This window comes from Arvicanthis niloticus, chromosome 29 (assembly GCF_011762505.2).
Source record: "Arvicanthis niloticus isolate mArvNil1 chromosome 29, mArvNil1.pat.X, whole genome shotgun sequence".
In the NCBI taxonomy this organism is placed as follows: Eukaryota; Metazoa; Chordata; class Mammalia; order Rodentia; family Muridae; genus Arvicanthis; species Arvicanthis niloticus.
This window is the reverse complement of record NC_133437.1, coordinates 7413860-7440128: the sequence shown is the minus strand read 5'-3', so window position 1 is coordinate 7440128 and position 26269 is coordinate 7413860. Positions and strand designations below refer to the sequence as shown.

The 26269-nt window shown below is 39.0% G+C and overlaps 1 protein-coding gene across 1 annotated transcript in view; it reads left to right on the top strand.

Moving 5' to 3' along the window:
- Adgrv1 (adhesion G protein-coupled receptor V1) overlaps positions 1-26269 on the top strand; it is a 514991-nt gene that overhangs the window by 34265 nt on the left and 454457 nt on the right. Inside the window, exons 8-21 of the mRNA XM_076927075.1 lie at positions 130-400; positions 742-1071; positions 7110-7286; positions 8734-8957; positions 15069-15195; positions 15281-15466; positions 16208-16388; positions 17347-17510; positions 18742-18865; positions 19981-20247; positions 21176-21302; positions 21919-22142; positions 23073-23807; positions 25199-25572. Of these exons, the coding sequence (XP_076783190.1) occupies positions 130-400; positions 742-1071; positions 7110-7286; positions 8734-8957; positions 15069-15195; positions 15281-15466; positions 16208-16388; positions 17347-17510; positions 18742-18865; positions 19981-20247; positions 21176-21302; positions 21919-22142; positions 23073-23807; positions 25199-25572 (3511 nt within the window). The remainder of the gene's footprint in view (positions 1-129; positions 401-741; positions 1072-7109; positions 7287-8733; positions 8958-15068; positions 15196-15280; positions 15467-16207; positions 16389-17346; positions 17511-18741; positions 18866-19980; positions 20248-21175; positions 21303-21918; positions 22143-23072; positions 23808-25198; positions 25573-26269) is intronic.

The following is a 26269-nucleotide window of genomic DNA, read 5'->3' as shown; positions in this document are numbered from 1 at the left end:
CACATGGTGATAAGTTCTTAAGCTATATCCACATATATGTATTTTTTATATTAAAAATAATAGATTTTGTGTTGGTTTCTGCTTTTTTAAAGTGTATGATATGACCCTGTATGTTATAAACAATTCTAGATTTGAAGAAATTACAGTGGTTAGAAATGGTGGCACGCATGGGAATGTCTCTGTGAGCTGGGTGTTGACACGAAACAGCAGTGATCCATCACCAGTGACTGCAGACATCAGCCCTGCTGCTGGGACTCTTCAGTTCGCACAAGGGCAGATGCTGGCACCAATTTCTCTAGCCGTCTTTGACGATGATCTTCCAGAAGAGGCTGAAGCGTATCTCCTTACAATCTTGCCTCACACCATACAAGGAGGCGCTGAAGTGAGCGAGCCAGCGCAGGTAGAGCCTTTGTCGTGCTTCACCCCGTCAGTACTTCTGTGATAACACAAGAGCTGAGGGATTTAAGTGTACGGATCCACAGACTTGTACACTTCTCCATGCTAAGCCAGCCTTCCTCCACTGTCTTTAAGCCCAGGCAAATATTTTACCATTTAAAAAGTTTCAAAACGTATATTTTCTGAAAAATTTCAAAACTGTTTTTGATTCTTTTCCACTTTTTCATACACAAGGTGGTCTCATAAGACAATGATCTCATAAGACACGGTGCACAAATAGATAAATAATAAATCAGAAGAGTCCTGGTATAGCTTCTGCTCTTTACCGTTCTCTTTCATTTGCAGCTTCTGTTCTACATTCAGGACAGCGATAGTGTTTATGGAGAAATAGCCTTTTTTCCTGTGGAAAGCCAGAAGATTGAAAGCAATGCTAGTGAACGATCCTTATCCTTGAGTTTTACAAGACATGGGGGAAGCAAAGGAGACGTGAAGGTGATTTATTCTGCACTTTATGTTCCTGCTGGAGCTGTGGACCCCTCGAGAGCAAAAGATGGCGTCTTAAATGCATCCAGGAGAAGCAGCCTCCTTTTCCCAGAACATAACCATCAAGTCACTACAAAATTACCAATAAGAAATGATGCATTCCTCCAGAATGGGGCCCACTTTCTAGTGCAGGTACTGTAACGATCAAGATAATCTCAACTTTGGTTAAACCACAGCAGTCTATGGAAAATAGCTAACAGTTATTTCATTTGTATTTACAATTTAGATTCTATTTGTTATTTGAAACTACTTAGGGGTGGTGTAGTGATACGTACCTGTAATCCAGTATTCAGGAGACAATGGCAAGAGGACCATGAGCTGTAGGCCAGCCTGGGCTACATATTGAAACTGTTGCAAACAGTGTTTCTTAAGAGACAACACTTTCTCCTATGGCATATTAATCTGAATAAGGGAAAGATTCTGCTGAGATAAATGTTTTAGCCAGGTGGCACTACAGATAATACCAGACATGGAATGCAAGTGGACTGTAGTGGGTGACGTAGTAGAGTGACATAACAGACTGGTGAGGGAGGCCACACAGATGTAAGGCCACATAGCTGTGGCTTGGCTTGGAAAATAATCACATGACAACAGGATTTATGGAATAAATGTTTTCCACAGACTTATTGTGGGAGACAGTTTCTTCATTTGTTTCTTCATTACGTGTGGATCATATTCCTGGGCCACTCACAGTGAAGAGCCCTGCCTCATGTTTGTCTATCTTGTCATCCTTCCTTTTCCACTTCTATCTGCAAATACATTATTTTTATATTATAATTTAAAATGGATGTACCTATTTGGCAAGTCTCTCCATTTTCCACACATTTGATATTGGCTGGATCTTAAATTAGAAAGCAGTGAAGGCTGCTAGTTCAACTTTTGATGATATAAAGAAATTTGTTACAGAATTAGATAATGGGAATTATCATAAAGTTAAAATCATATCTCAAGCCATGCATGGTGGTGCATGCCTTAAATTTGAGTACTTGGGAGGAAGAAGCAGGCAGATCTGTGTTTGAGGACAGCCTGGTCTACAGAGCAAGTTTCAGGCTATCCAGGCCTACAAGGTGAGACCTTGTCTCAAAAGAACAAAACAAAACATAATAAAAAAGTAAATATTACTTGACCACACATTGTGACACCCACAATGTATACCAAATGAACCACTGTTTTCCATTACTCTCTGTGTTTCATGCTGCTGTAAGGAGTTCTGCATTTTTACCTAGGCCTTTGTAAAAGGAATGGCATATTCTTTCTAGCCTGAATAGAAGACACATGCTCTGGGTATTTTATTTTATTTACAAGCTGTAAGTCTAGATTGAATAGGTTTTGCGCTATTTTAACTTACATCCCAGCTGTGTGTCCCTTGTTACTTGCTGTTTCTCCTGGCCATGTGCTCATGGTCCATCTCCTCTCATGGCGGCCTCCTCCTCTCCTGATCTCCTTTCTCCTTTTCCCCTGGTCTCCCCTGAGACTCAACTCTCAAGTCCTATTTTTTTCTACTACTCAAGCACAGCCTGTAGCCTTTTATTGACCTATTAATTTGGGGAGCAAGGTTTGCACAACAAAAGATGGTATAGATGAGAATTCGCTCATTTTTTGGCAACTAGATCTTAGGGCACAGAATTTAGCATTTGATTCCATAGCGGCACAAGCCCAACCTCAGCTTCTTAATTTCATGGGTTTTGATGGCTGTCTCCGAGGTCTCCATTTCTATCGAGGCAGTATTTCATGGGCTATCATGGCTCTCTCAGAAGGTTCTGACCATTGTCCTTCTCTCTGCCATCCTTGTTCTTAGATGAGATTCCCCACTGAATTTTGAGGTCAGCTGTAGTAACTGTCTTTCTGTCATCTCCTGGGTGGGAAGTGTTTAATGAACTCCGGGGTTGTCTTAGCTTCTGGGGTTCCCCTTTTGGATCATGTTTTACTTTTGCTGTAATAGATCAATCCTCAAACACACGTGCAGAAAGTGTGTATGTAGTGGACTTCTTGAGGCTTTGTGTGGGTGAAAATGTGAAATCTCAGACTCTGTGTGTTTTGTTTGGGAAATAGTGGTAGATTGAGACAGTTTCTTCTTTATTACACAGAAGACAGTCTTTTAGCTTCCAGCGTCAAGGATGAGAAATTTAAAAGGAAGGGAGTGATTTATTGTTTAGGTAATTCTGTTAGTCTCTGAAAGCATGTAGTATTCTCGACTGCCTAAATGTCATTGGCCTTTGTCCAAACATGCTAAGCGTTCAGGGTGGTTCTTTTCTCCAGAAGATGTTTGTCCTTAGCTAAGTGTGACACATGCCTTATGCTTTGCATTACAGAGGAACAACTCACCAAGTGGCCTGGTGAGTGGCCTGTTACAAGGATGAATGGTTTTTCAATATGTAGTGAACACTTTTTTTTTTTTTTTTTAATGAGTGCTTATCCAGTGGGAGATATTTGTTATGTTCTGGGCACTGATCTTAATTTTTATTATCATAATTTTATTGTGTTTCCTTCATGTGGGGAATTTTGCTGTGATGTTTGACCAAGGATAGCCCATTCTAATGATCCCTAGAGGCGTACAGACTCTTGGTCTACTCACAACTCTGTGTCTTCTTCCTGGGTTTCTTGAGAGATGACAGGTCCCACGGCAGAGTGTGTGAAGTTGAGTAGAGCCAATGGCTAAGACTAGAGCAAAACTGAAAACTAGCCCACTAGCATCAAAACACACTTAGGCATATAAATACGAATTTTAAAAAAGTTAAATTATGTCATAACTTGTTTTCTGAAGTTGATTTTGTTGAACGTGATGCATACAATTTGACTAGTTCATACTTGGAGTAGTTTTTTTTTTTTTTTAATTTCCATGAGCTATTGGTATATAAGGTGTTGAGTAGCTTAAGGATTTATTTAAAATTGTCCCTTGTGTCCTCTGGATTCAGGATGTGCTTATTAATGCACATTTAAGATTTTTTTTTCGGCTTCTGACATCTCAGTGATCAGTTGTTGCTTTTGTTCTTACAGTATCCTGAGCACCTTGGTGATCTTAGAGCATTTAGTGATACAGTGCAACTAAGGATCTAGAGTGTTCGCTGGCACCATGTATCTAAGGATTGAGGAAGCAGAGGTGTCATTTAGATTTGTAGGTGTGGACTGTCCCAGTAGTACATATGTGAACGCAAAGAATGGCCTCTTATGAGTGCAGGGAACACCTTTATTTGACATATGTTTATGGAACCAGAGCAAAAATGGCAAGATGCTAAAACTATCATTTCTTATTGATCAGTTCATTGATCTTTTTCTATTATCTTTTATATCATTCCTCTGTAGTTTTCAAAAGCATAGCACTAAAATTAGTTGTATGACTTTCTGATAAAAGTAGCTAAAATGACTTGTTACTCTTTCTTTGTAGAAAGGTTTGAGCAAAAGGAATATTGATTTTCTTTCTTTGATGCTTTAGACAATTCTAGAATTTTAAAGATCCATGAATACATGGGAACAGATGTGTAACTCACATTTTATCCCTTACACACCACCAGTGAATTTTACATCCTGATCTCTAACCAGTGTATACTCTTATTTTACAATTTCATACACACGCATCTGTGTTCTCTATTCTTTGTGCTATTTTGTAAAAATACACACACACACACACACACACACACACACACACACACACACACGACTATTTGTACATTTTCTCTGGAAATAAAGGTTATATGCAAATTGTTTTAACTAATATTTGTTTTTACAGTTTATTTTGAAAACTAAAGAATCAAACATTGTTTTACTTGGCTTAGTTTGTATATCAGTATTGGACAAATTTGGAGTCTAATTTCTTTTTGCTTTTCTTCAAACGAGCACTTACTAAATATGGTTTTCTTCACATCTTTCTCTTGTACATAATTTTCAACAAAATGCATGACATTTATGTGAGCCATTCACATTGGCCCTTTGGAATGTATGTTGTTTGTCACAAAGTATTCCAGCCATGGGAGAACAGTCCCAGTCCTATCCATTTCTGGAAGGAAAAACCCACACAGCTCACAAATCTCTACTGTGGTTTCTTAGCAGCGTCATGTCCACATTTCAAAGCTTTGCGGAGTTGGAGATTTGAAATGCTTTGTGAAGCTGAAAATCTCATGTCAATTTAAAAACTCTCTTTTTATAGTCCTGTAAGTGATGAAGCAATTGAACAGTATAGACAGAGAAGTTCCATGTGTAAGACATTGAAAGTTACGGTGTGTCGGTGACTTGTATAGAGCTTGTTATCCTGGAGGGATGAAATAATGCATCTCACTGCATAGCTGTATTGCAAGTTCGTGCTTGTGTTTGGGAACATGCTGAGAGGGCACAGACCTTTCGGATCTCTACAGATACGCTAACTAACAAATGAAAATTAGAGTCATAAAAACGATGAATTAATAACATGACATTTATATCTAAGTTACAAGCAATGAGAGTAGTAGAGTTTTAGATTCTTCAAAACCTACGTTAGGGTTCTTAAGCACTTCAGCCTCCCTTCTATGGAGGGAAGAATGTTGTAGAAAATACTTAATCTCAACCCAGGGGTTCTACCCCACTTTTGATCATTCAGTTTCAGCACAAAAGATAAACAACTTTTACTATTTACAATAAGCTTTAATCAGCAATAGAGCTGGGCACATCCCTATCCTCTATGATATTACCATGTGCTTTCCTATCACTAACACTGAGTTGCTACTATTGTGTTACATCTGGGCTGCTCTTAACTCCAACTGGCCAGCCCTATCTGAATTCTGCCCAGCTATAGGCTATAGGCATCTTTATTCACCAATCAGAAATAACTTGGGGTCAAGGTCACATAGTGTCACTTGGGTCTAAAAGCAGACTCTTTTGTCTCTGGGGCAACCAGGTCTTCACCCTTCCTCCCCTCCCCCATTTAACATTATAATACATAGCAGCAGACTAAACCAACAAAAGAAGGTTAATAGAAAAAGGGAGTTGTGGAGCTATTTAGATGTAGTTCCTTGGGGTGATTCCATTTTTTTTTGTTGTCAGGATACCAGCAGTCTAGTCCAATAGTAAACACCAAACATAAATCAGCAGTGGCTGGCAGAGCTGCCATAATCCAGCAGAAACTGCAAGGCTCTGCCGGAATACCAGGTGAAGTTCTTTTGCACACTTCATTCTATGAAATGAAGATCAGCAAAGACCAGAGAGGACCAGAGAAGGCAGGTGAAGTGTTGCATGGTATAACCATGCAAGAGCTTCCTCCCACTGTCTGTGGCATTCTATGTATATTCTCTCTAAACATCATGTTTAAGGGCTGCTCAAGCGTCAGTTTTCAACAAAACATCACATGCCCTCTCATAAGTCAACTTCCAGAAGAACATCATGTGATACAACTGAGTTCTTAAAGAAACCAAAAATGTCCACTCCTGGAGCTTCCAAAAGTGATCGAAGGCAACTGGAGACTCCCAAGAAATCTTCATATGGAAGAAGGGGGGGGGCATTTAGTTGGTTTTTAAGGTTGCATACTTCATATTCTGAGATGATGAAAGAAGGGCCATTCTAGGTGAGGGGAATACCATCTTCACCAATGACTGGGAGATTAATAGTGTATTTATTATAGGTGCGCTGTGCTTCTTTAAGCGTTAGGTTGCTCTGGGTATGAATGGAGCTCTGGATGGTCTTCTTGTAGTGACTTAGGTCTGGCAAAGAAGGGGGGTAGGTAACTGACTGGATGCATAGGCCAATGGAGACCAGGCAGAAACTGTGGAGAAAGTTTTTACATTTGGCTTTTAAAGGGTCAGTGCAGTTGGCTACTGGTGACCAGGTGGACAGACAGGTGGAAGTACGAAAAGGTAAAGGCGATAGGGCCTGGAGCAGGAGAGTGGTTTCTGTTTGGATTCATTTGTCTCTAAAATGTCCGTGTGACAGTTGTGCTCACTAGTAACCAGTTATAATGACTTGGGGTTGGAGGGAGATGCTCAGACATTACTAAAGAGGTAGGGTAAAGTTATAAGGTAAAGAACCCAGGAAGAATCCCAAATAGTAATCATACCTAATGAGAGGAAAAGACAAGACTCTGGTGGATGCTTCAGGAGGTGTAAAAGGGACAGTATAGGGACAGGCAGGTGCTGAAGTTCTTGTTACTGGTGAACTCTGACCTGAATTTTAAAACTATCCTTCTTGTTTTTGTTTGTGCTTTATAGTTGGAAGCTGTGGTGTTGGTTAACATATTCCCTCCGATCCCACCAGTGAGTCCCAAATTGGGGGAAATCAGAAATATTTCATTACTGGTTACCCCAGCCATTGCGAATGGAGAAATTGGCTTTCTTAGCAACCTTCCAGTCATTTTGCATGAGCCCAAAGATTCTGCTGCTGAGGTGGTGAGTATGCCCTTCCTATTCATATGCACTAATGTGTCTAAGAGCATGAAGGCTTTTAAATGTAGGGTTCACATGCATTTAATAGACTATAATCTATTTAGAATAAAAAAAACTGATGAGCATCTGGTTTTTCCATAATTTTTACTAGTCGTAAGTGGTTGTGTTTATATCTATATTTGTATACATAGATGCTTAAATATGTATGTAACAAATATAATCGACAAAGAGACTTGAGAGTTGGGGTGGCATGGGCGGGGCTAGATGGCTGGAAGGAGGGAAGAGAGGAAGGGAAGTGATATAATACTATTTTAATTAAAAATAAAATTTTAGTAAAAATTTTAATTAAAAATAGAACTTGTTGCTCATGGTGAGAGTACACTGTTTAATAGTGATTGTTTTTACACAGTGTTGTGACATTTCATAGCTAATTATGAATCTGGTTTTTAGTGGTCATATTGTGGAAACACAAGCGGCTTTTTGGGGGCTCTGTCTTCTGAACACTCTGTGTGCTGCCTCTGGTGGGGCTGAGACTCAGAGGTAGCTCTGCATCCTACGGTTGATGCCAGTTGTGGCGGTGGTAAAGTTGTGAAATGCTGAGCCTTAGCAAAATAATTATATATATATATATATATATATATATATATATATATATATATATTGCCATAGTTGAATCCTCCCAAGTGTCTTTCTATTTAGTAATACTCCTGCATTGCTGTACCACAGTGTAGCAACACACCCCACTTCGATTTGGTTTAAATTGGCTGGAACTTTAGGTCAGAAATGAGGGGAATTGGTCTTGTTATCAAAGTCTCATAGCAAAGTATCGTAACCACTGTTTCCTTCCTTTGTTATTAAATTCTATACATGGGCAAGGAAGAGTCAGGTTTTAAAAGGATTTTGACTTTATATATTTTTTAAAGTTTACGGTTCCCTTCTAAAAGGGTCTACGTTGTTTCAGGAACTGAGGTGCTTTGCTGGTTTACTGTGTGAAGCTGTGAATTTACTGTTTCAGCTGTTCCTGGACTTAACCACCTCAGGTGGCCGAGGAGCTTTTCGTTAGTTTTGTATACTTATTTATTTTCTTTCTAAGACTGTCCTTTGTTTACTTGTCTCACAGTCTGTCTGTTGCTAGCCAGAATAGCAAAATGGTCAGTATTTTATATTTTTCACTATATTTTAATCTTTTTAATATATTTCCTTTTTATTAAGATACTTCCAAAGATAATTCTATTGGTGGGATTTATGTTGTAGATAAATTTGATTAGTAACAGCAGTAAAAAAATGTATATAAAATTATTGTCCTGCTTCTCCAAGTGTGTTTATAATAGCACCAGATTGTTTTCTTCTTTATATGGGGAAGACATGGTCAGCTAGTTACATTTGTATGTGCATGAGTGTATATTTTAGCAGAGTCCTTTTTTTTTCTTCCTTTCCTTTTTAAAATAAGGTATGCATCCCCCTGCACCGAGATGGAACTGATGGCCAGGCTACTGTGTACTGGAGTTTGAGACCCTCTGGCTTTAATTCAAAAGCAGTGACTGTGGATGATGCAGGCCCCTTTAATGGCTCTGTTGTGTTTTTATCTGGGCAAAGCGACACATCAATCAACATTACTATCAAGGGCGATGACATACCGGAGTTGAATGAAACTGTAACCCTTTCCCTGGACAGGTACAAACTCCTACAGGAAACAGCAATTTTTATGTTGTTTTAATCCATTTCTCCCCATGTGGGGAAAGCTATGAAGAAGTTCTGTTAAGGCTTTCAGTCGTTTTTGTTGTACAAGGGAGGGCTTTTCTCTTCAAAGATTACTATATTTTGTGACCTGTGACTACCCTGTTTAGTTCTGAGGAAGCATTATGTAGAGAGTTTATGGGAAGTAGCTGACAAACTTGAAGCATGGTGAGTTCTGTTGTGTTCATGAGGGCGGCTGCGAGCCATCTGAAGCGTTAGGTCACACACTCCTGTCTCTTGTCTTTACTTTCAAGAGTGCCAAAGTTAGACCTTTATAAGTGTTTTAAAAGAAAAGATTACACTTCATTCTCTTTACATGACATTTAAATAATAAATAATTTTTATTTAATGGAATGAAAAATTACAAGAATTCACGTGTTACCTTTCAGCCATTGTAATAAGAACAGCCCAGCATTTCTCTGGATGTACTTCAGAAATATCACAGTCTCAGGGCCTCTATTATGTTTCGCTTAGTTAGTTATAAAATTCAGAAAATACTTTCTAAGAGAAAATGCAATCTGATTAGTTGATGACAACGATTTTAGAAAGCAAACCCACAGTTACTTTCTATGTGTGGCTGGAGGACATTGCACAACTCATAGTTATAAAAACAAAGATTCAGTACTGAATTTGAGGCATATGTATATATATATATATATACATATATATATATATAAAATGTGTGTGTATATATATATATATATTGCAAATGAATGAATCAATGAAGCTTAATACTGTGCTTTAAAAAAAATCTTTTCAGCACTTTCTATGCATCTTTTTGAGTCAGGGGAGGGTAGGTCTCTGGTCTGGCACTCGCTATGTAGACCAGGCTGGCCTCAGACTCAGACCCACCTGCCTCTGCCTCTGGAGTGCCAGGATTAAAGGTATGTACATCATATCTGGCATAGTTTTTAATGGTATTGTTATATTTCACTCCTATTGTTTTACCTATTTATAATTATATCTTTAACAAAGTTGACGTTATTCTCTATGCTCCATATCTAATCCCAGAGAAGATACTGGAAGGCAAACACATTTCGGCATAATTTTAAAAGTGAATGAACCAATGTAGACTACAGAGAACACATCTATTGAGAGGCCACTGGTCATTCCTTTCAGAAAAAAGTAATTTATTTTCTTCTTCAACAAAAGTAAAAACAATAAATCCAAAAAGACAACACACAGTCTAAATGATGCCAACGTAGTATGTTACAGAGTGCCTTATGGTTAACTGTTTCACTTCAAAAAAGTTAGTGAAAATCAATAAAATATAGATTTGAAATAGATTTTTTTTTTCATGGACCGTTTACATAATTTAGGTGGGAACACAATTAAGTCAATAGACAGTTACTACGAATACCAAAGCAAATTGAACAGTACTTATAAGCCTGTGGCACTTGATAGAAACCTTGTCAACTTGGTTGATCTCAACTGGGTGTTTAAAGAATAATTTAAATTACACCTCAACAAATTCAGCAGTTTTTCTTCATATTCTTTCAAATGTCACATGAACATTAGAAATGAATTAATACTAATTTTTCAAAGCTCTTCCTTTCCCTGTGTGAAAGACGATACACACACCACTGTGAAGAGCAAGCCACTGGCTAATTCTAAATGTTTTCCATCTTCGAAAATAGAACTCGTCAATAAAACGTGCACTAACATGTCAGTTCAGTTAGAAACTGGCATGCAAACAACAATGAACTAAGCATATTCCTGTATCCAAAGAAATGCTTAAGTAAGTAAATGCGAATGGAATTCAGCATTTGAAAGTGATGCTGTCTGGATCCTCCTATTGTTTCGCAAAGTTTTAACCAAGCGTCAGCAAAATAACGAGTGCAGAATGAACCAATGCTGGGGGTGGTGATTTTGCCACAAAACAGTGCTACTTTATTAGGATGAATTGCACACTTTTCTCTTCAGGTCAAACTCAAGTACTTTATATTTAAACTAAATACAAACAAAAGCTGATCTGATGCTAAACAAGTAACTTCAATATAACACCTATTAAAAGTACTGTCTTGTTTAACAGTTTGCAATTAGAAGCAATTTTTTGTTGTTGTTTTACTTCATAAAAACTAATTATATATACAGCACTCTTTATAAATGATAAGGTCTATTTATTTTGCTCTGTACCTTTCAAGGTTATTTGAAAATGAAATTCACTGGGGATGTGGAAAGTGTTTAGATTTCCTGACATAAAACCGTAATTAAAAGTGGTGATGTCTTGTAATTCCTTGACTATATTTCTCTGCAAACATTGAAAGGTACAGATGCCTCTGCCACAGAGTTTTGATGATTTTAATTCAAATAGCAACTGGCTTTAGATCTGAGGATGGAAGTATTTTTTTTCCCCCAAACCTCATTAAAGTGAGTAATTACAAGTCCAGCTCAATGAGATTTGCTCAGCTGCTGTGGCTTCTGGACGTGCACAGCACTTGGCAGGCATCTACGCTCTGGAGGGGGCCAACAAAGGAATGTCTTCAATGGGTCTGGACATGCTCACTGGTCATGGGGTCATCATCTAGAAGAGTGTGCTTGCTAGCATTTGTCAGTAACAGCAATCATGCTAGCGTTTGTGAATAACAGCGAACACGGTGTACACAGTTCCCATAAACTGAGAATTACCCATGGCAGGTGCCAGGGGATGCAGTGTGCCTTCTTTAACTTGATTTTACCATTCCACTCTAAGTGTGTAGTAGTAAGAATTTAGCAAATGGTGCGCTTGCCTTCCCTTCACCCTTTCCCACCGTTCTTTCTGTGTTGACAGGGTAGAAACAGAAAGATTTGTTGTGTACTTTGGGTAAGTGTGCAGGATAATGGCCTGTTTCGAAGGTTCAGTATTTTGTTCTGTGCATGATGGTTTTCTGATGAAGCTGCAGTTCTGCATGACCAGTCTTGAGCAATGCTGCCTGTCCACCTGGCTGTGCATGCCGGTTTGCGATCTCATTCTCTGGTGACAATGGGATTTGTATGAATGGCTTGGGATTTGGGGTCCTCACGAATGTGTTTCAGCATCATGAATGTGTTTAGAATATTTGATAAAAGCTGAAGAATTGAGTGCTATCACACATTTCAAAGGGTTTTAAATTTGATTGTTCCATAGCATTTACATCAGAGAATAATGGTTGTGGTTTGGAGATGAAATACTTTATGAATCTTGTATTTTGTTTAACAGAGAAAATGACATCTGTGGTGTTTCTGGGTGTATCTTTGCACTTTCTTTAGTGTCTCTGTTTTAAAGAGATTTTTTAAAAGAGTCTACATCATACATGATAGCATATTTTACAAAGTCTGAGAACAACGTCATGTATTTAATGTTCACACTGAATTTGCATACTCTGCTTCTCATCCAGTTTTTATGTCTTCTGGCTTATGTGCACACCGGGGATTTTAAGGAATGATGATATTTATAGAAATGAAATAGAGTCATTGTCCACAACTAATCATTGCTCTGGTGTTTGGATTGCTCCTTGTGGTCACTAGCCGGTGTCATGTTGGTTGTTTGGTTTCTTAAAGCAGAGGCATATTAGTTCCTGTTCCTTCCCACACAGAAACCACAGGCCTGTGGCCATGCCTCTGGACTGCTTGTGGTTTCACTGTGACTTCTGGGTCAGATCTGACCACATTTTTGTTCCCTAGGAAGTCACACATGAAGAATTTCAATCCAGTTTGGATGAAGTAGAGCTGACTGGAGCTGACTCTAGTCTCAGAGTCAGCAACCTCCTTGATCATCCTAATTATACTTAGGCACAAATACTTGAAATGATAAAATGCTTTATCTGTCCATTTGTCTATTTGTCAACACACACACATACACACACACAGTTACACACCCACCCCACATGTATGTACACATACACATATGTGTACACACACCCATTTGCACATCCACACCCACAGAGGTACACACACATACACACATGCCCACACACATGTACACACTCATACACATGTGCACACACACTCACATCTGTTTGCACTTCTGCACTCATGCCCACACACATGTACACACACATATACATACACTCACATGTATGTATATGCACACACTCCCAGACACCCACACACACTCCCACACACACGTGTGCATACATACACACACACACACTCCCACACACACGTGTGCATACACACACACACACACACTCCCCACACACATTTGTTGTTATTGCATATCAGCATTTTAAAGCACTTTATTTATTTATTTTTGGTTTTTCGAGACAGGGTTTCTCTGTGTAGCCTTCGCTGTCCTGATACTCACTCTGTAGACCAGGCTGGCCTCAAACTCAGAAATCCACCTGCCTCTGCCTCCCAAGTACTGGGATTAAAGGCGTGCGCCACCATTGCCCTGCGAGCACTTTATTTCTTTCATTCTATTTTACATTTTCTTTTTTTTTCCTGAAAAATAGTTGATGTTAGAACTGAGACATGTAGAAAGTACTTGAGAGACAAAAAGTGTTTATAAAGGCCAGATCATAGTTGTGTTTACTTATTTAGTTTTACTCATTTGTAGTTTGTAGTTACCCAATTAATGTATTACTTAATTAACATAATAGTTTTTAAGGACACTTAAAAGAAATTCTTATGTAAGTAAAATACAACATTTAACACACATGTCTCAGAGGAGCTCAACACCTAGCGGCTATCAAATTGTTTCAATATGTTTTCTAACTAGTTACTAACTAAAAATTTCTAAAATGCTAATAAAATGTGATAGAATTTGATACTTTATATGAATGATTTCTATATTATTTGTGTACCTATGAAGTCTAGTAAAAAAATATAATGAATTCAGGAATCTTTTAGTGTTATCAATGAAAAACAGTTTTAGTGTGAAGTGATATTTTTTGTGGAATCATTTTCTTTTTTCTTTTTTTTTATTGGATATTTTATTTACATTTCATCCCCTTTTCCCATTTCCCCTCCTTAGAAAACTTCTATCCCATCCCCCTTCTCCTTTTTGCTTTTATACAATTTTTTAAAAATGATAATCAAAGGCTTTATAAGTTTGGTAATGCTCAATAATGAGATGCCCATACAATCAGAAGTGTAACCCAATGCCCAACCTAGATATATCAACTATCTTTGAGTGGCAGAGACATACGAACATCTGCCTCCATGGTCCCCCCTCTCTCTCGTCACCTAGCTCCTCCTCTCCATCTCCTTCTCCTTTCCTTACTCCTCCTCTTCCTCTCCTTACTCCTCCCACCTTAGCTCCTCCTACATATCACCCTTCCTGTTAAAATAAAACTTTTCTCCTAAAATACAATTAGAGCATAACTATACCAATTTGTGTCAGTAAGATACAAGATAGACCTAATACCCAGTCCATCATTTTGTTGACTAACCAGAACCTCTGTTATCCTTCCTAACTAAAAGACTTAGTTCTGAACCTGGCTTTTATTCTTGGCTTTAGAATGAATGTCAGTTGAAAACCATCCTCTCAAATCTTTTCTCTCAAAGTAAATAGCTGGGATTGCCTATGAGATTATAAGTCTTCAACCCCATCAGAAATCCAGAATGACTGAGTTAACTAAAATTAGGGGAAGCACAAAGCATAGCTTCTAAAACTTAGCCAAATTATAGAGACTGCTGAACACCTGGACAGTCCCTATACTACAAAACGTTGGAGCATCCGATCTTCAGCCTTCTGGCCCAGGATCATCTGACAGACCTTAGTGATGCAGAATTATTAAGGGCTGATTACTCTGTCTTGGCAGATATAATCAGTCGACTATTCCGCAAGTGTGTCTTTTTCTGGACACTGATTTGTCTGCAGATGAAAAGCAATTCTTGCCTAGTGGCTGTCTCACCACAACTGGAGTAACTCCAAAGATGCTCAATTTCTTCTTAGAATCCACGACAGGAAGCTGTCAGGAGCAGATTTTTGATACATGTAAATTTTCTTTAAGGCATAAACCTTAATTACTTTTTAAATTATTTGGAAGAATTGTAAATACTGCTGGTGTTTTTTTTTTAAAGCCTGAAAAAAATCTTGAAAATTTCAGATTAACAGAGTGTGTTTGTTCCCCTCTGACTTTCCAGGGTGAGTGTGGAGAGCGATGTTCTGAAATCGGGCTATACTAGCCGAGACTTGATTATTTTGGAAAATGATGACCCCGGAGGCATTTTTGAATTTTCTTATGATTCTAGAGGACCCTATGTTATAAAAGTAGGTCCCAAACTTCACTCTGGATTCATGGCTTCAGAAAAATGTTCTAGAAGAAATTGAACTTTTGTGGTTTTTGTTTTTAAAGGAAGGAGATGCTGTAGAGCTCCGAATTACTCGATCCAGGGGGTCTCTTGTTCAGCAGTTCCTCCGCTTTCACGTGGAGCCCCGAGAGAGCAATGAATTCTACGGAAACACAGGGGTGCTGGAATTCACTCCAGGAGAACGGGAAGTAGTGATCACCCTACTCACCAGACTGGATGGCACGCCAGAGGTACCCGGGTCGGAACTTGTGCCGTGTCACTGTGAAAGGTTGACAGTCTCAAGATATTGAGGATAGAAATATTTTGAACATTAACAGCAAGACATAAGAAAGAATTAGGTGCTCGTGTTTAGGAAAATTTAAAAAGAAGCTTGAAAAGCGGAATACAATTCATTCAACTTACAAGAATGTGTTCTTGTCTAAAACAAGAACCAGAAAACCCTGAGAGGCTTGGCTTCTGTGCTCGGGGCTTATGCCGTCAGGGCTTATGTGCTCAGGTTTCTCCAGTTATGTTTTTATTCTGCGTGGTCTATACTCACTGGTCTTACTGGCGTGGTTTGGGGTGAAAGCTTTGCTGTTAAATTATGTTTCAGCAAGAAATTAATTTATTTTATAATAGGAGGAATCAGATGTACTTCCAATATGTCTATACTGCAATACATATGCAGCTTTCAAATTAATTTTACTTTTCATTCTTGCTCATTTAAATGAATACTCGATCACCAGTGAAAAGGCCTTGAGTTTTTACTGTCTTAGAATAGTATGGCCGTTTTGTTTTTTTTATATTAGGTAAAGTCATATCTCCTATTTTTTAGCGAGTAGGCAAATGGTTTTTAAAATTAGGAATAATATCAGTTCTCTCGTCTTTTCCTGAAAAGTTGAACATAATAACACTGTCAATAACACACCCATTTTGTGTGTAATGGAAACTTCAGAGTTACATCTTTTTTCTGATTCGGCGTGCTTTTGTAGCTGGACGAGCACTTCCGGGTGGTCCTCAGCAGCCATGGCGAAAGGGAGAGCACGCTGGGCAGTGCTACACTTGTCAACATAACGATCCTAAAAAACGACGATCCGCATGGCGTTCTAGAATTTGTTTCTGATGATTTGACTGCATCGATAAAAGAAAGCAAAGGGGAGGATGTCTATCATGGTAAATTATTCTGTTTGCCTCACTTTCTTCTGTTTTCTGAAGAGATCATTAATCTTTTTTCAGCTTAATTTTCAAAAAATATTTCTACATATTTGTATATTTGTGTGTGCCTGCGTGAATCTGTGTGCACCACGTCTGCATGTCCCATGGAGGCCAATAGCTGTTGGATCCCCCGATGTTGGCAGTAGTGGTGGTGAGCCACCTGATTGGGTGTTGGAATCGAACCCAGGTCGTCTGGAAGAACAATAAATGCTCTTAACTGCTGTCCCATCCCACCATCCTTTAGATCTATTGTCGGTTTCTCTTCTGCCTCAGAAAATGCATTCAATTTAGAAACTCCTCTTTTCAAACTCATATTTAGGCTTGCTGTTTTCACGTCTTCCATAGCGTTGGGGTGATATTGAAGACCTCAGTTACAGTTTGCTTTTACCTAATACAATATAAACTCAGACACTCGGGAAGGGATCAAGTCAGTCAAATGGAGAGCACACTACAGCTAAGAGTTAATACTGAAAATCAAACTACTGCAGTAGCAGGGGATGAGAGTGCTCTTATTTTTAAAGCATTGTCGGGGTGATAAAATAACTTTGCTTGTCAAGCACAAGTTAAGCTTCCAGCAAATGCCTTTGGTGAATCTGCTTGTAGGATCTTATAATAGTTGTACATAATTAATTCTAATTCCATCACTATTTCAGATGAGTCTTAATATTCCAAAGTGCAATGGAAAAGATTGAGCTGGTTACACACACACACACACACACAGACACACACACACACACACACGCACGCACGCACGCACGCACGCACGCACACGCGCGCACACACACACACACACACACACACACACACGCACATATGTCAACCTTGGAGTATATGCTAAAATAATGTTGACGAAGCAGGGGTTTTGATTTCTGCTTATTTTGCTTGTTCACCCTATGTTTCCATGTGTATCTCTCAGCTGTTTACGGTGTAATCCGAACTCGAGGCAACTTTGGTGCTGTCAATGTATCATGGGTGGTTAGTCCAGACTTTACCAAAGATGTGTTTCCTGTGCAAGGAATTGTTTGTTTTGGAGACCAAGAATTTTTTAAAAACATCACCGTCTACTCCCTCGTAGATGAAGTAAGTTCCACTTCCATGGTTTTCTGCCTGACCTGTTATAAGTGTCAAATCACCGTGTGTTGGTGTTATTTGCTCTGTTTGTCTTTTGTGGTGCTGATGGTCATTCATTCTTTTTCATGAAATAATTAAATGCCCGGAGATGCATTTTGTGCTGATGCTGTTTGATAAAGAGGCTTAGTATGACTGGCTGGTGTAAGGCAAGATAGCAATGCTATTTAGAGGTGCCTTAAAGACGTTTCTAAAATTCTTACAATTGATACTGTTCACTAATCCATTATATATCAAATATCATAGATTTAGGGTTGTGGGAGAAGTTTAGCAACTTAGCTGCCTTTGGCATTTTGAAGAAGAGCTGTATTCTGGTATCTCATGGTGTACTTCAATATCAGGACACTAAGCCCAGGCCTAACAGGAAAGATAAAGAACTTCACTAAGGAGAGTGGATCTTTCTCAGAGTGAAGCAATGAAGCTGGTCCCTTGCCCCCAGCACACAAAACTATCATCTTTTTTTTTTTTTTTTTTTCTGTTTTGCGGTGGGGAGACTAAGGCACACTGACAATGAGAAAGAAAACTAGTATCCATCTGGGGGGTTTCTGGGGGTGGGAAATGGGGAAAGCCGATAATGTCTGAAATGTAAACAAATAAAATATCCAATAAAAAAGGCATTATGTACAGCAGAAAAGAAACTACAAAAAAACCTACCAACCAACCAAACAAACAAACAAAAAAGAATCAGAGAAGTAGAAATCTCATCTTTTAGAGGACATGGAAGTGAGGATGTCTTTGGACTTTCTCAGGAACCTTCCAGAAGGTTTCAAGACAGAATTGAGGAGCTAACAGCCCAGCAACTGTTAGTGTTCTCATTGGAAGGCTTTCAAATTGTTACATTGTTTTTCCGTTTTTTTTTTTTCTTTTTTACAGTTAACTTGTTTTCCATTTTCTTATGGAAATAATACAAATCTCTGTGGCATGGCCAGGCTTTCTTTACTTAAGTCAAAACACACATATTTCCATTATACTTTATCAGCAGCTGCAATAAAATGGCTGCTGGGAAGAACAGTGTTGAAATGATCCGGGTTTCATGGGAAAACTTTTAAAGAAGCCTTCATCTTAGAGATGAACGTGAACATAAGCAGTAACAACTGAGCTTTCAAAAAACAAGTATCAGGCATGCATAGTGTGATTAGGTGCATGATTCACTTGACTTAAAGTATGTATCATTTTGCCAAAGATTCCGGAGGAGATGGAGGAATTTACCATTATCTTACTTAATGCCACTGGAGGAGCTCAAATGGGAAACAAGACAACTGCCACCCTGAGGATTCTGAGGAATGATGACCCCATTTATTTTGCAGGTGACATTCCTATCTTGTTTGAGTGACTTTACATCAGTCTTAAATAATATATGTTTTAAGACAATTTTGTGTGTACGTGTGTTTTACCAGCATGTATGCATGTGCACCACTCGCATGCTTGGTGCCTGTAGAGGTCAGAGGGGTACAATGGGTCTCTGCAGCGGGAGTCAGGATGGCTGTGCCTTGTCATGTAGACCTTGGGAATCAAACCTGGTTCCCCTGCAAGAGTGCCAAGTACTCTAAACTGCTGAGCCATGTATCCAGCCCCCATACATAGGTTTAAGAAGAACTATTAACTTAGCATTTTCTGTAGTGTAATCAATTTAAGTATAATTTCATGATTCATTTGATAATTCATGTTCTGTGTTTGAGTGAAACAACAAAAACAAGAGAGGGCAATTGGCAGCGTTGCTACCTTTTCCTCTCCCAGCATGCCTTGCTTTGGTTAGACAAGAGAAACATGCCTGGGGAATCACTTCTAATGGACTCAGGACTTTCTGTTCTAAGAATGATCACTTGTTACAGTAGCTGACAGTTAATGGACATATTAATTAAGAATCTTCCCTTTTGTCATTTTATTGCTTTCTTTCCACCTGTTCTTTGCTTCTGAATCCTCCTTAGTTCTGTTTATGAGACTTAATCATATTTTTAATTCTTTGAAATCTCTTTTTTTTTGGTAAGATGTATGTAGATGAATTTTATGATGTAGTAGCATCCTGAGCCTCCTGAGTCTTATTTACACTGTTCTGAGCTTCCGGGTAATATGTAGTCAATGATTTATTCTTATGCATATCTTTTTTCTAACTACCATGGCCAAATGAAGCATGAGACTTCTGTTCAAGGAACTTACCTTTAACATTAAGGTACAGTCAGAAGAAAAGGGAAATCTTATGATATTTACCGACAGCTTAGTCGCCAGAGACACTGGTACTGTTGAGCATTAGTAAGGAGGGGCACTGACGTGAGGCCTTCAGAGGGAGCTTGTATCAGAGGGGAGCAGAGTAAACATGGAGTCCAGGCTTGTCCTGTCAATGGCAGGCAGAAACGGGGGTGATCTGAAGCTTTGCTCGCGGACTGGAACAGGCTCATGTATTCCTGCTCTGTGTGTATTTCAGAGCCTTGTGTTGTGAGAGTCCAGGAGGGTGAGACTGCCAACTTTACAGTTCTCAGAAATGGATCTGTTGATGTGGCCTGCACTGTTCAATATGCTACCGTGGATGGAAAGGCTTCAGGAGGAGAGGGAGACTTTGTTCCTGTTGAGAAGGGAGAAACCCTTGTATTTGAGGTTGGACGCAGAGAGCAGAGTGTATCTGTATATGTCAATGACGATGGGATCCCAGAAACCGATGAGCCTTTTTATATAATCCTGTTCAATTCAACAGGTAAATACATGCTGTTGTGGCGGGCTTGTGGTTCTCTGTACTGGTAAGTAGTTCTGCCAGGTGAACCTTTGAAATAATCTGCAACTTCTTGTGAAAAAAGAAGTTTGCTGTTGCTTTCTTGACTGGTGGGATAAAGAACATGGTCATTGAACCTTTCTGTGCAGTGTAAATTAAATCATAGTGTGATAAAATTCTGGGAAAATCAGCTTATAAGCAGAAAGGCATTGGCTCATGGTTCCAGGCCCATCATGGCTGTCTAACTCCATTGTTTCCATGGCTGAAATGAAGCACAGCTTGGAAATCAGGAAGCTGATATTGGTGCAAACTCTCACCTCTGTCGCCTTTCAGGTGTCTTTAGTTTTCCCATTAATGCCATTTGTATCAAAATTACCCTGACTGGAAACTGGAATTATGCATTTCACTTAATGGCAACCTTCCAGTCCTCTCAGTGTAAAGTAATTCCATGGTCTTTCTTCGGCTTTCATGATCCCAGCAAAGCCACAAGCCTGAATATCTCTCATTTGAGTTTGCCCAGTGGTTCCTTTTTATTTGATGCAGGTATTTTATCCTTGGTATTAATACCACAGAAGCAGTTCTCTGTTTTTAGCATATCCTTGTCAGGATGTCTCTCGCTGAATGCCATTTTTGCAATTTCAGCTATGCGGACTGTCCCACAAACCCTCCAGATATGGCCACCTCTGGTCTCCTCGCTGGGGTTACAGATACCCTTGGCTTTCACTCAGGGGCTGGAAACCATACTCATGCACCAAGCTCTGTACCCACTGAGCCATCCCCAAAACCTTTTTATATCTGTACTTGTATATTTCTTAGAATTTAAGTGAATAAAATGAATACATGTTAAGAAATTTTGTTAAAATGAAAAATAGCTTTTAAAAAAGTGACTTTGACTCTTTGGTGTTTAATTTAGGTGACAGTGTAGTTTATGAGTGTGGGATAGCTACAGTCATAATTGAAGCCAATGATGACCCAAATGGTGTTTTCTCTCTGGAGCCCATAGACAAAACAGTGGAAGAAGGAAAGACAAATGCATTTTGGTAAGTGTATTCGGATAAGGAAAGTTAAAATTGGATTCAACAAATGAGATCATTGAGTGGGTGAAAATGGAAACACTGTTAATCTATTCAGATAAAAATGGAAATGGGATTGTGGTGACTTTGTTTATGCTCTGTTATAATATCTTCCATGAAGGAACTATCCATGGCAACTGTTCATCTGCTAGGCAGAGCTTGATCTCTTTGCCCATCTCCCTCCACGTTCTATCTTTTCAAGACTAGAGGATTCAAGACTTCTAGAATGACTAGAGTCATTCAGTCTTCGGGAAAAATCTTCATAGAACTTGCAACTTGTGATTCCTTGCACCTACAATTTTTTTTCCCTTCTGAAAAATATATTGCCCATTACCATCAAAGTCTTTTTTCACTTGGGCTTAGAACTTGCCACGCTGATTGGCTTTGAAGAGATTCTAAGATTGTTTGTCTTTTTTGTTCTTGTTACTTTGTACTTTCCAATGGTTTCTCAGTGAGATGGGCTGGCTAGTTTGGAGATAAATCAAAAACATGTACTTTTCAAGAGAGTGCAGGATGCCTTTGTTACAGTCATATTCACCATGTACACGTGTTACAAAACCACTTTTGTTCCATTTTCACGCAGGATTTTACGGCACCGAGGACACTTTGGCAATGTTTCTGTAGCTTGGCAGCTGTTCCAGAATGCTTCTCTGCAGCCTGGCCAAGAGTTCTATGAAACCTCAGGGACTGTTAACTTCACAGACGGAGAAGGAACAAAACCAGTAATTCTCCGTGCATTCCCAGATAGAATCCCCGAATTCAATGAATTTTATATTCTAAGGCTTGTAAATGTTTCAGGTACTGACCTTTTCCATCTCTTAACACCAAAACTTCATAGATTATACTTAAATAGAATTGTGTACAAAACCTAGTGACGTTAAGCGTATTATTCTTGTATGATTATAATGTCAAAGTACCTTCTTGGTAGAAATTTTTTTGTTGTTGTTGATTTTCATTTTGTTTGTTTTTTTTTTGTCTTGTTTTGTTGTTTTTGTAATGCTGGGAGTCCAACTGTAAGCCTGTGTACGTTAGGAAGTGCTCTACCACTGAAGTACACCCTAGCCCTTTTTTTTTTGTTGACCATTTTGAGACATCAAGATGTCTTTGGTGATATACAGCTTGGAAATACAATCCAGAGAGTTCACTGCTGGTGTGCTTCCAGTGATGAAATTTTGTTTCAGTTTGTTGAAATGTGGTCCCACTATAGAACGCAGGCTGACCTTACATCTGGGCCCTACTGCCTACAACTCTAGAGTGCTGGGGTTATAGGCATGTGACACTGTATCTGACTTAGTTTTTCTTGTTTATTTATTCATCCTAAGGGCATAGAATCTTGGACTCTGTGATAGTCATGTGCTCTACCATTTAACCATGCCATCAACCAAACAAAATATTTTTTGCACGTTCATTTCATGGTCTTAGGAAAGTTCTGTTTTATGGATGGAGGCTTCCTCTTTCTCACCATTTTCAGTTTAACCATAAAATGCTTTTTTTTTTTTTTTTTTTTTTTTTTTTTTTGGTAAGGGCTTGACTGATTATCAACATGGATGTGCTAATTGATGCTATTTGATTACATTGCCCCTCAAATGTGGTAAAAACAATATGACGATACCATTATTTACTGATACTGAATACATTATTTAACTAGAAGTTTGTCTGTAAAGCATACTGCCTGTTTGCCTTAGACTAAGAAGTACTTAACCTCTGGCTTTTTAATTATTCCAGATTTTCTCATTACAGGTCCTGGAGGCCAACTAGCAGAAACCAACCTTCAGGTGACAGTCATGATTCCATTCAATGATGACCCGTTTGGGATTTTCACCTTAGATCCAGAGTGTCTAGAGAGAGAAGTGGCTGAAGACGTCCTCTCAGAAGACGACATGTCTTACATCACCAGCTTCACTACTGTGAGGCAGCAGGGTGTCTTTGGTGATGTACGGATTGGCTGGGAAGTGCTGACCAGAGAGTTCACTGCAGGCCTGCCGCCAATGATCGACTTTCTGCTGGTAGGAGTTTTTCCAAGCAGTGTGCCTTTGCAACCTCATATGCGACGTCACCACAGTGGAACAGATGTCCTGTACTTCAGTGGACTAGAGGGTGCATTTGGGACTGTCGATCCCAAGTACCAGCCCTCCAGGAACAACACAATTGCCAACTTCACGTTTTCAGCTTGGGTAATGCCTACTGCCAATACAAATGGATTTCTCATAGCAAAGGATGACAGCCATGGCAGCATCTACTATGGGGTCAAAGTCCAAACAAATGAAACCCACGTGACCCTTTCCCTTCATTATAAAACTTTTGGATCAAATGTTACATATATTGCCAAGAGCACCGTCATGAAATATTTAGAGGAAGGTGTTTGGCTTCATGTTTTAATCATCTTAGATGATGGCATAATTGAATTCTATCTGGATGGAAATGCAATGCCCAGAGGCATAAAGAGTCTGAAAGGAGAAGCCATTACTGACGGTGAGTGTCTGCATTGTAATCAGCACACCGAATAGGAAAGATCCTCAACTCTTCAATTAAAAAGCTTGATTTCTTTTAAAAGAAGGTGCTAGCAAATATTTTGAAACTTGACTTTATATTTTCTCTGGTAAAGCTGCGTGCCTACCAAGGCCAAAGTACCGTTGAGTGTTTCAGAAATGAAGGGTGCAGTCTTTAGCCTGGGGAAATCAGAAACAGGCCCCAGGCAAGAGATGTACAAGCAGATCACCGCAAAACTGTGGGGAGAAAAGAAAGACTAGGAATGTTGTTGGTCTCTATCTAGTTTGTGATCTGGAAGGAGCTGTTTCTGTATAGGAGTGAGCAGAGGTCTGGAACTGTGAAACAGCTCGTCGTATCTGGGACTCTTCTTTTTCAGTGTGTCTGGAGGCTAAGGGTAATGGAAAAATACAGAAGAGCCATCAAAAGAAACTATTAACTAAAAATGATTACAGGCACTATGTTATCAGCAGGTGAACCAATGAATTCTATATCTGGCTTTGAAGGGAAATCTTTGTTGGCTTTTAGCTAACTCATACACCCTCTCTTAGGATAACCCTGAGGCAGGAGGATCATGGTCAACAAGCCAACCTGGGCTATTTAGCAAGTTGCTTGCCAGAAGCAATAATGAGATCCTGTCATGAAACACCAAAAACCAAAATCAAGAACAAACTAACTGAACTATAAATTGACAAAATGCTGAAAAGGCCTGTGGCGGTGTAGTGATATATCACTGGGCTGTGTGCTGTTTCTGTCTTTAAAAGTGCTTCACGCTTGAAATGTACTGTTTCTAAGAACTACTTCTGGTTTCTATGTTCAGTTAGGTTTTAGACAAAATGATATATTTGGCCTGTAGAATCACCACTTTAGTTATTTCGAGATGAATTTTTCACAGATAGAGCTTTCACGTTATCTATGAATAGTAATCTGCAGTTTTAAACTTGGAGCCGAACCAGCCCTTTCCACATTTAGTTCAGTAAGTAATTATAAAGTGTCATAGACACATATACACTCAACTAAATATGCAACACAGAAATACACATGGATAGATAGATATATGTCTGAATATGTTTGTTTATTTTACTACCCATAAATGATTTTGCCAGACTGATACACATTACTTATAAGTAACTGTCATTTAAATTTGAAGGCAGATCCTGTAGTGTAAGATCACAAAATCCAGCAGTTATTATCCAAGTTCTTTTTTTTTGTCATTGTAGATGATAATATGTATTTATGATCACTGAGTAGTTATGCCCAAATTTTCCTTATCAAACATATAATTCAGTGAAATCGTCTTGCTTTCTGAAACACACTCACAGGTTGTGATAGGAGATAGTGGCTGCGGGAGCATCTAAACGCATGTCTGATTTCAGGTCCTGGGATCCTGAGAATTGGGGCCGGGATGGATGGCGGTGACAGATTCACTGGCTGGATGCAGGACGTGAGGATCTATGAGCGCAAACTGACTCCCGAAGAGATTTACGAACTTCACGCTATGCCCGCAAGGAATGATTTACACCCCATTTCTGGATATCTGGAGTTCAGACAAGGGGAAACTAACAAGTCATTCATTGTTGCTGCAAGAGATGACAGCGAAGAGGAAGGAGAAGAATTATTCCTTCTTAAACTGGTCTCTGTGTACGGCGGAGCTCAGATTTCTGGGGAAAATACCACTGCTCAGTTAAGAATACAGAAAAGTGACAATGCCAATGGCCTGTTTGGCTTCACTGGGGCTTGTATACCAGAGGTAAGTAGGGAGCTTGGAGAATTTCAAGGTAAATCATTCATTGTAGGTGGGTTTGTCTGGGGTCAAACTAGCCTTCAAAGTATATAGAAGCCACGTTTGCACATACAAATCCCAGCCATCGTTTCTGGTAGATTGCAGCTTACATTGCTTTATTGAGGTGAGGGAAAGAATAACAAGAAAGCAAATAACTCTTAGCAATTTAGCTTTAAAGTTAATCACTCTATAAGTAATTATACACCACCTCTAATTTGGTTCATATTTTGGGTACCATATATGGATATAAAATAATTAATATTGAAAGCCTGTATGAATAATTAAAAATGAAACTCTATTTCAGTATTCCTTTTTTTTTTTTTTTTTTTTAGGGGGAACATGTTATAGGGTTCTCCCAACTTGGTTGTAATTGTTTCTTGCCAACATTCTTGGCTGGCTCAATTCATTAGGCTGGTGTGCTGGCCTTATTACTTCTTCCTAAGCTTTCAAGGGCATGTGATCATCTCTCCTAATTAGTAATAGGAGATCTCAGGAAACTGCCTCCCAGGTGTTGTGCATGACAGCAAATGCTTGTGTCCAGAAGATGTTGCCAAGAACCAAGAGAGCCTTCTGCTCTGCAACTTGATGCCAGGAGAGCTTCATAAACATTTATGTGAATTGGATGATTAAGCAAAACAGGATGAGTAGAAATTGAAAAAAATTA